General features: G+C 57.3%; 2 protein-coding genes across 3 annotated transcripts in view; one reads left to right on the plus strand and one right to left on the minus strand.

Annotated features, from left to right (window-relative positions):
• The first annotated feature begins 645 nt into the window (after window positions 1-645).
• QRFP (pyroglutamylated RFamide peptide) lies at window positions 646-2,980 on the plus strand. Its single transcript, XM_067745453.1, has 2 exons — window positions 646-804; window positions 2,573-2,980. Exons 1-2 carry the CDS (start codon window positions 646-648, stop codon window positions 2,978-2,980), a joined length of 567 nt encoding a protein of 188 aa, XP_067601554.1.
• A 5,795-nt stretch (window positions 2,981-8,775) lies between these two features.
• ABL1 (ABL proto-oncogene 1, non-receptor tyrosine kinase) overlaps window positions 8,776-13,336 on the minus strand; it is a 134,721-nt gene continuing 130,160 nt past the window's right edge. For both annotated transcript variants that reach the window (XM_067742941.1, XM_067742942.1), the window contains exon 11: window positions 8,776-12,483. In XM_067742941.1, coding sequence (XP_067599042.1) covers window positions 10,772-12,483 — 1,712 coding nt within the window. In that variant the 3' untranslated portion in view covers window positions 8,776-10,771. The remainder of the gene's footprint in view (window positions 12,484-13,336) is intronic.

A 13,336-nucleotide genomic window follows, 5' to 3' on the forward strand; every position in this document is an offset into this window, starting at 1 on the left:
ATCAGAGAGGCAGAGGAGTTTTGAAAACACTCGCTGGTCCGTCTGTCCTTTCCCAAGTGGGCCGCAGACACCGAGCCAGGCCCTGGGGCTCTGGTGATGGGAAGACTGAGCTTCCCTTCTAAGGAGCAAACCTACCACGGCTCGGGGGCCATGGGCTTGAGGGAGGGGCTCGCCAAACCCCTCTGCGCGCTCTCCCACTGCCCAGCTCAGGCTCTGGGCACCGGATGCCCCTCTAAGGCTCTAGAGCAGGTGAGCTACGGCACCGGACAGAACTTCACACCGAACCAGAGTGAAAGGCCAGGGCCGGCTCCACAGGCATCTGACCTCCGGAGCCCACGGCAGCGGTGGTGCTGGCTGGGCGGCGGGTGTGTGAGCAGCGAGCGCAAGGCGGACCCCACAAAGGCAGATCCCTGTTAGGATTCTGCAGGGTGGGCTCGGATGCCTCTTCCAAGGGTACTCAAGGGCCATGCCTGTGGCTCATAGTTAAGGATGCTGCCTGCATCCCTAAGGCGGGCCTCTGGGCAAAGGGCAGCCCCGTCTGGCCCTCATCAGACCACATCCTGTTTGTGTTGGGTCTTCTATCAATGTGGTCCACACTGCGCCCTCCTTCACCACCAGGTCCCCAGTGGAATCCCAGGGTCAGGAATGTGCAACAGTCAGAGCGCGCCACACAAGTGCACCCAGGGGGCCTCTATGAAGCAGGGAGAACCCGGGAGCCACACCTCCTGGGCAGGGAATCCAGAGCAGCTCTGCCCAGCCCAGCCCAGGGTCCAGCGGCCCTCCTGGCAGCAGGCCTACAGCATGGTGAGTACAGCCGCTCCATCCCCAGCAGGAGCCCCACTCAGGCCCTCCTCCAGGTCAGGAGCTGGGCACGGGCAGTAGGAACCACGGGGACCCACCGGGCTGGGAAGGCCCAGAGAGGCGGAGACCAGCACCTTATCTTGCAGCCCAGGGCAGCACAGAGATTGGCCACAGGTGCCCTCCAGGGCTTGGCCCCTGGCCTTGTATCTGTGCTGGGGCCCAATTTTCGGTGTTGAGTGTCCCAAGCTTCCACTAGGTTCTTGAAGAGGTCCATGGTCCCCCCAAAGGGGAGAAGTGTCACTTCCGTCTGTGTATCAAGACGCCCCCCTTCTCGAGACCCAGAGGCCATTCCCAGGTGGGTTCATCCACCAGACGGAACCCCACCCAGTCCAAAAGCTGTCTGCATTGCTTTCTATGGGGAGGAAACACCTTGGGAAAAGCCCCCGCTCCGTCCAGGCTCCGAAGGAGAGGCTCCCCTGAAGCAGGTGAGAGGGGATGAGGGAAGCTTAGGAGGACTGCATTTGGGAAGAGGAGGGCTGCCTTTATGAATTTTTTTTTTTTTAAGCTTTCTGGCTGCGTATACTTCAAAATGTCTTCAAGGGAGCCGCTTATGGAAAGAGCTCTGGGGGGTCTGCGCCATCGTCTCCAGAACCCACTCTCTTTATTCTAGCCTCGGTTCTACGCCTCAGAGGACCAGCCAGCATAGGCTCACCGTGGTCGTTACCAAAAAGGCTTCCTTTGCAAGGGAACGAGCAATTATTGCCAAGGGAGGGGCATTTTGGGAAGCTCTATTTCTGTTTCAAATCCCCCATGGACCGCCATCCTTGGGGTAGAGCGGCAGTTCCTGCATCAGGCCCAATTAGACCTGGGCTAGCATCCCAGCTCTGTCACTTACAAGACTGTGACAAGTTTGGGCAAGTCACCTGTTTTGAGACCGCTCCCTCCTCTGTAAATGGGGATAACGGATGCCCTCCTCTAGGAGGGACGGTATCAGGTACGGACGGAAAGCACTGCCCACAGGCCTGGCACGCCAACAAGCCCCCTGGCCGTTAGGATCAGGAACCCCAGAGCCCCCACTTTCTAGCTGTGTGGTCTGGGCACAATCTCTTAGCCTTTCTGACAGTGCTCTTGCCTGAAAAAAATGGGAATAACCGTGCTTAAAATAAGGTTTATCGTGAAGATAAAGTGCAACCGTGCACGTAGAGGTTTCGCTCACAGCCTGGCACACAGGTGGTGCTCAGCAGGGACTGGCGGCCACTCCTCTCCAGGGGGACGTCTGAGTTAGGCCTGCTTGCAGGAGTAACTCGTTTCCACGTCAGGGAGACATTAGCAGAGCGTCCCGGCTAAACAGCTTAACCAGACCCATTCATTATCAAGTTGAAAACTACGAGGGATTGATGCTATTAATTTTCTAGCCCACGGCTCTGAGATGATATGGCCCAAGAATCAGTAATTATAATACAGGAAGAACGAGCCCAAATTTGCTCGGCTCTCCCGGGGCTGTCTGTAAGCCATCCCAGCAGCAGCGGCGTTCCAAGTGTTCAGTTGCCAAGGCCGTCAAAGACTGCAGGAGAGGCAGAGCCAGCCTAATTGGTGCGCTGGGCTCCTGAGCCTGCGAAGACACCCGACAGGGTGACACTTCCTCTCGCTGCCTGCGAGCGGGGCTTAGCCGAGCCACCAGCTTCCGCCGTTGACGGCTGCCTGGGCCCTGGGAAGTGTGCTGCGGCCCAGGAGTGCAGCATGTAACCCTCCCCTCTCTCCCCTGGTCCAGAGGGCGAGCCCTTACGCGCTGCCCTACCTCCTCTTCCTGCCGCTGGCTGCCTGTTTTCCTGTGCTGGACACAGAAGAGCCTGTGGACGCCGTGGGTAGCATCGGAGGTGAAATATGCTGGGCCGACCCGGCAGGGGGACGCCACTTCCCCTGGGGCTCCCCTGGGTGGCCCAGAGCGCCACACCCACACGCCCTGCTCGTCATGGCCGAGGAGCCACCGACGTTGGGCAGAGCGTGTGCCGGCTTCACGCTGAGGCTCGGGAGGCAGCAGGACGATGGCAGTGAGGCCACCGGCTTCCTTCTGGGTGACGGCGAGAAAGCTGGTGGCCTGTTAGGGACCCTGGCAGAGGAGCTCGACGGCTACAGTAGGGAGAAAGGCGGCTTCAGCTTCTGCTTCGGCCGGGGATGAAGGGGCCACAGCACCCCAGAAAGGGCTCCTCTGCGACCCGCACCCCCCCCCCCCCCCGCCGTTTCCATTCCCATCTTCTCCTCGAGCCTCAAAGACCAAGACGCTGAGAAGGTGTAGGTATTAGTATAATGAATTATAACAGGAATTATAATAGCGGTGGGTTTGGTTAGGTGGGTGCTTACTTTTGATTTCCAACTTTGCTGAAGCAAAATTCTGGATGGTGTCAAAAACGAGGTGACCAAAAGCAAGTCCCAGTTAAGAAGAGAACACTGCTGCTGGTGTAGCTCCCTGGCGGACTGTTGTGTTTCAGTCCCGTCCGCTGCGGCGCTGGCTCTGAGCAGTCCCCTGGCCGGGGTGGCATGGAGCCGAGGATGCCTGAGGATGCCGTTGGGCCGTCAACATGAATAGGCAGAACTGGCTGTGCTGGCCCCGAGTTGAAGGCTGGTGGACCGAGCGATTACAGTGGGATAATCAAAGTTTTGACCGCCTCCATCGGGACGTCAGTGGTTGACATCCAAAGTGCAACTGTGAACGAGCACGTTCCGCTGGGCACAGAGTATGGTTCTGAAAGTTAACAATGGAAAAGAGAAATCTTGTTCTCCATTCCATTACCACAACATCCCCCGGCAAGAAAACCTCATCCCGCTGGTGTTGAGATGCCATTCGGAACCACCTGCCCATCCCCTTCTGACAGCTCCCCTCCTCGGTGGTGTAGCATTTGCCAAGCCAGGAGTCCCGTGGGAGATGGACGAGGAAGGAATACGTTTTTGCTGTAGCAAGGTTGCATTTCCAATGTTCAGACTATGAATGTGTTGTATCTTTTGAAATAAAAGTGGTAACAACTGCAAAACTGTAATGGAAAGCCCGCCTGACTCTTGGCTACAGGTCCTCTGTGCCCCAGGAACTTCGCTTTCCTGAGCTGCAAGTGCCTTAACTTTGGGGAGATGGAAATCGTGTTGCATGTACCCACACACTGCTCCCAGCATCCCCTTAATTGGCAGTTGGTAAAATACCCATGGCCAAAAGTATAGGGAAACACACAAAGTGCATTTTCCTCTCCCACTAGATTGCTCTCTCCCTGGTTTTCTCTAAGCAGGGAGTATTCTGAAAACAACTTCTCTACCCTGAGGGAAGCCGGCGCTGGGCCTGGAGTGGCAGCAGCCCGGGGCGGGGGGCGGGGCCAGAGCACCTCTTTCAAACGCTGCTGCTTCCGTGTGTCCTGCATCCCATCCCGAGTCAGATCCAGCAGTCTGATGCTGTTCACTCCTAGGCTGGCTTCAACTGCTGAGATGAGAACCTGTATTGATGTTCCCATGGCAACATCTCCCCTCCTCCTTTAGAGCTATTGCTTGCCCCTGGTTCACAACTGAGTAATTTTCCATTGGGCTGTCACAATTAATTGGTAGATTTTTATTAGCCTTTTAGAACCACAGCAGGCAGGGCCCAGCTTGGCACCTTGGAGCATTTCACAGGGTTTTCCATTCTATTAGAGACTTTTCCCCAGTAGCAGCTCTCAGTCCTCGACAGCCAGAAAGCCACTTCATTAAGGGGTGACGGGTCTGAGCCACACAAGAGGCGGGCTGACTGGGGAGCAGTAATGGGCTGGAGAGACGGGGCGGGAACACAGGAGTCAGAACATCACCTTATGCTGAGGCGAGCCGCCTTCTCCTGGGGCTCCTCCCTGCTCCCCCCCCCATGCCTTGGTATACGGGCCCTGGGGCTCAGGGCCACTGTGACAGGGGCCAGACGGTGACACTGAGTCTGGGAGGCACATCATACTCTTTGTCCTCTGCCACTGTCGAGGAAGGGATGATCCAGGATGCCTCCTGCCAACGTGACAGACAGGGGTGGGTCTTTGTCTGTTGGTGAAACAGGCAAACACTGAGCCCTCCAGCCACGGAAGGCAAATCTCAAGAAAACGAGCCCCAGGGTGTCCATAAAGGACAGCGCTGGTGCTGAGACTGTGCACTACAGGGTGGTCGGATGAAGGAAGTGCGGTCCCAGCTCAGGCTCTGAGCCAAGCATGTGCTCATTTCCACTCTGTTAAGGGCGGTGCGGGGGCAGCAACCTGGATTACCCCACCCCTTAGCTCATCTATACACACAAAGAAGCCAGAGAACGTGCTCACGAAAGACCAGGTGAAACAGAACAGACCAGAGGCCAAGGGCAGAGCGACGCCCTGTGGCAAGGTCCCCTGGCTGACATTCTCTCGACAACTTCTACTCTTAGGACAAAAGGAGCCGCCCCTGTGGTCACTAATTGTGAGAACTCGGAGGTCACCGAGGTGGAGACACTCCTGCATGTGTTTACAGCCACTCTGGGTATACACGGGCTGGTTTTTAATTTAGTAGGATTAGATTAACCTTGATGGAGAAATCTGAGATAAAGCGGGGAGGGGGAGAGCCTTCAAAGCAGAGGATATCCTGTCATTAGGCTTTCATCATTGAACAGAAATCAACAACAAAGCTGTTCTTTCCAGTTGCTTGTATATTTGAGCTCAATAACCCTGGAAGTCAGAGCAATCAAACTGCTGAGGGCATTGATCTGTTAGATCCACTCCCACTACATTTGGCTAAATTTCCTCTTTACCCCCCCCCCCCCCGCCCCAGCCCTCTCCACCCTACTGGCTCTGTCAAGGTTTGGGGGCCTCTCGTGCCACCCCACACCCTCGCTCTCTGCTCGGTGGGGAAGTTTCCTCCCCAGATTAGTGAAGGTGAGGCTCTTCGGAGAAAGCACTTCTTTTGGAAGCGGGGAGATGAAGCTCCCCGGGGCCGCCAGGTCCGCTCCACCTGGCGTGGCAGTGCTCGCTCCTCCAGCCCAGGTACCCGAGAGCTCTTTGCATTCGCCCATTTTATACATTCAAGGCACAAAAAAGGCTTCATCTTGGTGTGTAGATCTCAAGGTATTTAGCTATTAAAACGGACGGGGAATATTTGTCTATGTTTTCTTGTATGTTTGAAATGTTAATAAAAATGTCTAAGAAAAAAAGAGATTCACGTGGCCAGCAAGCCATCAGGGCACTGCTGTAGTAAACAAGAGGCCACCTCGTCCTAACTTGGTGCTGGTGCCCAAGATGCTGCACGACACACTCCACTGGAGACCCCGACCCAGGCAAGGGGCTTTCACCCTCCAGGCAGGGAGCTGGGGCCCCGCCCAAGATGGTGGGCGACCAGGAAGGAGGGCAGACATGGGCAGGGGATACGGTGGTTGGGCAGTCTTATCCCACCTGATGTCTTCTGTACCGAGATGACATTTAGAAATCGATCCCCCAGAGCACTCAGTTGGGGAACCCTGTCTATTAAATATCCCCGACACCCAAAAAGCTGGGCTAGCTGTAATTCTGAATTCTTCTCTTCCATGATGAAGGGAGGAGCCTGGCCCTGGAGCCCAGGTCTCTGCTAGTCATGCTGGGGCCATCTGGACCATCGACCAATTCGTCTGGCACAGCAGATGTTAAGCTGGCACGTGCTGTGTGACCTCGGGCAAGTTGCTTCACATCTCTGAAGCCAGCTTTCTCACCCATTAAATGAAGACAGTGACAGAACCTCCCTCATTTAAACAAAAAAAAAGGTGTGGGTGTTCCACGTAGTAATGCAGAGCGCGTCTATAATATCTAAAAGCACTCACGTGTGAGCTGTAATTCTAAGAAAACTTTCATCGCAATATAACACACATCCGGAACGTGCCCCAATTCTAAGTGTCGTCTGATGGGTTTTCACCCAGTGACACACCCATTAGCCAGCACCTCCCAGACTAAGAGGACATCGCCTGCCCCCAGAGCTCCCTTGTGCCCCGACCAGGCACGAGCCTCCTTCCCGCACCCCGATCACCCGCCCCCTGACTTCTACACCAGACTACATGCCCGTTGAAGTACGTGGGAGCTGACGCATCACCATGTCGCCTGGCGGCTGCCCGGCATGACACACCATGGAGTGGGGCGAGTTTGTCCCACCCCACTGCTCCCCGACATTCCACGGAGTGAACACCCCGCACGTACCTATCCTCCCTGTTCTTCATGACCTTGGGTTGTTTCCCGTTTGGGGTTCTTCAATGTTTGGGGTTCTTTTTTGTTATGTGTATATATATATTTTAACATCTTTATTGGAGTATGATCGCTTTACAATGGTGTGTTAGTTTCTGCTTTTTAACAAAGTGACTCAGCTGTACATATACATATATCCCCGTATCTCCTTCCTCTTGAGCTCCCTCCCACCCTCCCTATCCCACCCACCCCTCTAGGTGGTCACAGAGCACCGAGCTGATCTCCCTGTGCTATGAGGCTGCTACCCACTAGCTAGCTCTTTCACGTTCGGTAGTCAGAAAGAGCAAGTGTTTTGTTTTTAACACTCTGACACTCGAGGCTTGTATTTTGCGGTAGCGCCAACAGCGGCTGCCCGCCTGCGGGGGGCGGGGCCCTCGGGTACTCACTCCTCGGTTCTGCACCTTGAGGGCGGGACTCAGAATCCTCTGAACACCGTCGTGTGCGCACACGGGTACGTCTTCCTGGGGCTAAATCCGCAGTCCTCATTTGGTCCTCAAGGGTTTCTCTGACCTAAAAACAGGTTAAGGACCGCTGTCCTAGAATGGCTAGACCCAAGAAAGTTTCTTGGGCTCGGGTGACGTTCATGGAAGATTCTCACTTTGGAGAAGAGTCTTCTAAGACCCTTATTTCACACCGGCACAGCCGCCACGTGGCGAGCGTGTACACGAGGCTGCGTCCCGGCCTCACCACGTGTGAGCTGTGGCTGGACAGGTAAACTCCAGTCATAGAGCGTGGGGAAAACGGGACAACGCACCCTGCCTGAGAGGCTGCTGTGAGGATTCCGTGAAGGGCCCACGTCAGTGTGGCTGTCAACACAATCGCTCTACGCCCTCTTTCAGATTGCGAGCTGTCACTCAAGGGAAGAGCGCGTTGCCTGTGGAAAAGCCCTGGACTCGGGAGGTCTGGTGTCAAGTGATGGTTCAGCCACTAACAGACTCTGCGGCCTGGGCCTGGGTCCTGCCTCTGTGAGACGAGGGAAGAAATGGGTCCCGGGGGCCGTCTGCAGCTCCGGCTCGAGCGCGCCGCCTGACGTGCAGCACAGCCCGCTGCCGAGGTCTCCAGGGAAGAGGCTTCACGGAACCGTGTTCTTCAACGTGCTTTGGTGGACAGGATCTGTATCCTCTGACAAGGCTGCTGGCTTAATAAGTACCATTATCAGAGGGTGCTACTCACTCCCCCCGACTTCCACAAGCTGCCAGCTGGCGTTAAATGGAGACCAAGACGAGGACTCGTCAGCACCCTCCTCGACAGTCCCCTTGGGAGAGGTCACAGCCCAGCCCGGGCCAGCACACCCTTTTCTTCCTCATCCACACAAAGAAATAAGGTGCCCGGGGCGTGGAACACAAGCGAGGGGCGCTCTGGGGACTGATGACAGTGGCTCAAAGTGAGCTCAAATGTAAAGAGAAAGAATGCACTTGGGGAGGGATTAACCCTTTCAGGCCAGAGAGAAATCCGCGACGTGACCTCCCTCCCCCATTTCAGTGACACCGTGACGGCCTAACAGGTGGTACAGCCCACTCTCAGTGCCGCCGCCAAGAGCCAGGCTGCTGGCAGGTAGGTGTCAAGGGCACAGGAAGGGCCTGAGATGAGGACAGGCTTGTGAAACGGCCGACGCGGGACCGCTCTATTCTGTAAGACCCAACACGGAGACCCCGGCCCCTTCGGGAAAGCCTGACTCCTTCCCTGCCCACACGCACGCCACGGCTCTGAACAACAGGGAGGAACTGCAGACCAAAGCAACCTGCCCATGTGCTAGTGTTGTAAACATTTATTTAAAAAATACTACGGAGGAGAGACGTGGATTCAAAAAACAGAGTCACATACAGAAACAAAATGTATTGGACTGAAAAAAAAAAAAAAAGACACCATAGGCATTCCGGAAGGGAGGACGGTGGAAAACTATTTACACATCATTTATAAAAGAGCAAGTCTATAAAAAGAGTGTAATACCAAAGTATAAATGCAAAATATAGTGGCACATCATGTGAACAGGAAGAGACCAGTACCTCACAGAAACAGGCAGCGGAGGGAACCTGGGTGGGCTTTGTTCTGCTTTGTCTGCAAGGCCACTGGCGGTGCCCTGGCGCCTCCCTCGGTCTGTGTAGCACAGCAGTCTGGGGGGCAAAGAGGTGACGTGCTGTGAAAACAGCGTAAAACGACTCAGAGGACACCACCTCTACCAGAGAAATAAAATACAAATTTAGGTGATGAGCGTAAAAATCGGGCCTGTGCAGGTCACGGGCCCTAGGAGCCCTGGGGAGCGGAAGGTGGTTTCCTCCTGGTTTCTCCAGGGGGCGCTCCTGAGCGCGCCGAGGCCCAGACAGGTGCCCGTCGGCCTGCTCTTCAGCAGCCGCTCTAGGTCAAGGTCAAGGACACTGGGCTCCTCCTGTCCTACGAGCCTGGTCCTGGACAGCCTGGGGGAGATTACGCTGCTCTCTGAGACCCTTTCTGGGGGTTCATTTGTTTGTGATTTTCTTCATCCCTGATGAGCCCAACCGAAACATTAGGTTAAGTGTTGCTCGTGGTAATTAAATAAGACATGTGCCCGTCAGGGTGCAGCCAGCGCTGGCTGGGCTTCGGTGCTCCAGTCCCTTTCCTCCTCTGCGTGCACTGGCGCCCAATGGCAGCTCCTTCTGGATCGGAGGCAGCTGTGCTGAGGGCCGAGTTCTGAAAGGCTTCAAGAACTCCAGAAAGCTGAAGACTGGCTTGTCACCAGGGAAAGAGCCCTGCAAGCATCTACTCTGCCTTAGAGGAGGACAACAGAGCGGAAAGAGGTCAATCGGAAAGCGAGAGCAAGCGCCTCTCCAGGGCACCTGGAGATTCGGAAGGAAGGTAACCCTGCGCTCACCGCAGACCGGCCCAGCCCTGGGCTATCTCAGCAGCAGCTGCTCACCCACCGCCACCCCTCCCGCCTCTGGAGCCCCCCTACGCTGACCAGCGACCCTGCTACCCTTAAGACTCAAGCTTTCTATCCAGGATTAGCAGTGCATGTCACAAGAGAGCCGGGAACTGGGCTCTAAGGACACGGAGAGAGTGGGTGACAAGGGGCCTCTCCCACATCACGGGCCTCCTCGGCTTCCCCACCTGTCCCGGGACCCGGAGGCTGGTTGGTTTTAGCACCCTGTTTTACCCCCCAAATCAAGAGCTGTCCTTCACGTGAGGAAATGGTGAGGGCACCAGCCCGCGGCAGCAGTGGAGGGGAGGGTGGCCAGCTGGTAGCACTTCCCAAGATGCAGTTCTGCAAACGTGTCTTCGGCACAGGAGGCACGAGGAAGGTGAGTGCACAACCTCTCTGCGCAGGGTGAGTGGAGGCGACCGTTCCCAAGGCCTTGGTGACACAGCTCCCATGCAGGGTACTCGTTCTTGGGGTGAAATGGAGGCGAAGGCATAGCCAGGGGAGGTCCTCCAGAAAGATGAAAAGGAAGTGCTCATCCACCTTCCCACCTGCCCCCAAGAGCTCAGTTTTGAAGCACGATGTGGGAAAGACGCTGGCGTGCAGTCCACAGAGCAGGAACTCCACAGATAGAACTCGGACAGATGGCTCAGGGAGCCCGGGCTGAGGAGAAGGCAAGCGCAGGAGAACGGCGGGGCCAGGACGTAGGTAGTAGGGCTGCACTCCACGGCGGCCTCGGCCCTGCCCAGCACAGAGCTCCTGGGCCAAGGTCCCAGCTCGCCGGTCCCGTCTCAGCCACCGTCACGGGCACGGGGGGAGCCCTCACGCGCTGCAGGCTCCCGACGCCCGGCTTCTGCTACCTCTGCACGATGTCACTGATCTCTTTCACCGAGCTGAGGAGTTTGCTGAAGTCCTGGGTGGCCGCCGGGCCGCTCCCTGCCGTCGCCGGGCAGATCTGAAGCTCCCGAAGATTGTTCTCCAGTTTGTTGATGGCCTCGCGGAAGGCGAATTTGTTCCTCATTTGCTGGATGGAGTCCACATAGCTCACGCAGAACGTGTAGAGGTTTTTGCCGGCTTCCAGCACGGCGCTGTGGCTGGCCATCTGCTCAGAGTTCTTGGAGACGGCCAGGCACAGGGCCTCGGCGCCGCCCAGGACCACGCCCCTGGTGATGGTGCCACTGGCAATCCGCTCCGGAGGCTGGCGGGTTTTCCGAAGAGACACGCGGGTCGATATGAGAGGGATGAAGGCGGTGGAGGACGGCTGGTCCCCTGCCAGGGCAGAGGATGCCGACGGCAGCGCGGAGGGAGCAGGGGCTGGGCTGGTCGGGGTCCCCGCGGGCTTGGCGGACGACTGGGGCTTTGGCATGGACGGGAGCGCGGGCTTTTTGACGCCCTCTCCCAGCTGGCTGGGTTTGGCAGCGTCACTGTTCACGGCATCCACAACCAGAGCCATGGGTTTTGCTTTCCCACTGGCACCCATCTCCCCGGCTGCTTCCTGGCTCGGGCTCTGGGAGGCCTTCCCGGCTTTCCCCACGGAGGCTGGAGGAGGGGGCGGCGGGGCAGGTTTGAGCTTGGACAATTTCCCCTTGTCTCTCCCTGGGGACTCGGAGGAGGCCTTGTGCCTCCTCACTCTGGACTCCTCGGCAGGGGCCTTGCTGGTCCCTCCAGAAGCACCTGGCCCCGCCCTGCCGGTGGGGGGCACCGGCTCAGCAGGCGTCCCCAAGGCACTGGACTTCCCAGCCTCGTCCTTGTGGGGAAGGCTGGAGGAAGGCGCGACCACAACCTGCCTACGGAGGAGTTTTGGGGTCAGGCTGGGAGGGCTGGAGCCCGGGCTGGACTCGGCCGTGTCTTTGAAGACCTCGTCGGCCACTTCCTCGGTCTTCTTCACCAGCCTGGGTGGGGGAGTGCCTGTGCCTCTGGTCACCTGGTCAGACCTGTTCTCACTTGCCCGCTTCCGAGGCAGAGCTGGCTTCTCACTCTTGTGCCCTCCAAACGTGGACGAGTCAAACTGTCTTCCCGTGGACTGCAGATCCCGAGGCAGCGTGACCGAGCGCCACTCGGTGTCCTTGGCCCCGTGGGGCACGCAGGAGGCGGAGCAGGAGCGCAGGAAGCGCTTGCTGGAGCTGCCGCCGCTCTCCTCCTCGCCGGCCGCCAAGCGGCTGCTGGTCAGCGTGCTGGACTTTTTCCACAGGTGGGGAGACCGGAAGCCTGCACCCCCCGACTCCCGGAAGGCTCCATTGGGGACGCCGGCCCCGCTGCTGGGCTTCAGGGACTTGGCTGGCTCGGCTGTGTCCGCGGGCGCGAGCGCCAGCGCCCCGTTGCTGATGTCTCGGCCTTCTTCCTCCGGGGCCCCCTTACGCTCCGGCTGGCCGTCCATCTCCCGGAAGGAGCTGCTGCGTTTGGGAGGGGTTGGGGCTGTTTTCTTCTTCTTCTTGATCAAGGCACTGAACAAGTTGGTCTTCTTGTCTTTGGGGAGGAGGCGCTCGTCTTCGTTTAGGCCGCCATCCTGAGGACCGCGTTCTTTTCGCGGGAGCAATGGAGACACGGTGGGCTCGTGGTCCAGAGGATCTGAAACACATGGGGAAGAGTTTAGTGACTCCAGGCCAAAGGCGACTGAGCGAGCGGGGAACCCGCCTGGATCGGCCGGCCTGTTCCTACAGGGCAGCCAGGGGTCCGGGCACTGGGCTCTGACAGGCCTGCGTGCGCTCCCGCTGCCAGCCACCAGGGCGAGTTAGTTCTCTCTGCTCATCCCCGGCTTTCCCATCTATAACACGGAGGACATTAAACCTATCCACAGCGCTGCTGTGAGGACGTAATGCGGTAACGAACGTGGAGCAACCACAGCTCTTGGCACGAAATTTCTCAGTGACTGTTGTCACTGTTGTTGGTATTATTATTAGGAAAAGCTTAGGTCTCTCTCCTTGAAGACAGCACAGCAAAAAGCGGGGACACCCCCAGTCCCCTCATCTCTTTGCTGGTTTCCTTTAAAGTAGCAGAGTCCCCTCAACACCACTATCTGGAGAGTAAAAAGCACGACAAGGCCAAGCCCAGGGTCAGAACCTGTGCCTCTCGGACCAGTCAGCCGCTTGAGGCTCCCACGAGGACGGTCAGGAGGGAAGGGGCCACGTACCACACGGTGCAGCGACAATGGGCCATTATGCTTGGGAAACAAGATGGGTGACCTTTTAAAATTTTTAAATGGTCATTCTTTAAATATGAATAATAGCTCCTAAGAAATCTTTCTGCTGTTGCCAAGCTCCCCGCGAGTGAATGACAGAACTCTCCCTCCGAGGGCGGCTGCGAGCACGGTTGCCGTCAGCGCCCTGGAACTCAAAGCTGAGGTAGCGGGGGCCTTTGTGAGAACACCAGGCGGCACACAGGGCTTCCGAACCAGGGGAAGCCAAGGACCTCCCCAAACCCT

Source organism: Pseudorca crassidens, chromosome 7 (genome assembly GCF_039906515.1).
Source record: "Pseudorca crassidens isolate mPseCra1 chromosome 7, mPseCra1.hap1, whole genome shotgun sequence".
NCBI lineage: Eukaryota > Metazoa > Chordata > Mammalia > Artiodactyla > Delphinidae > Pseudorca > Pseudorca crassidens.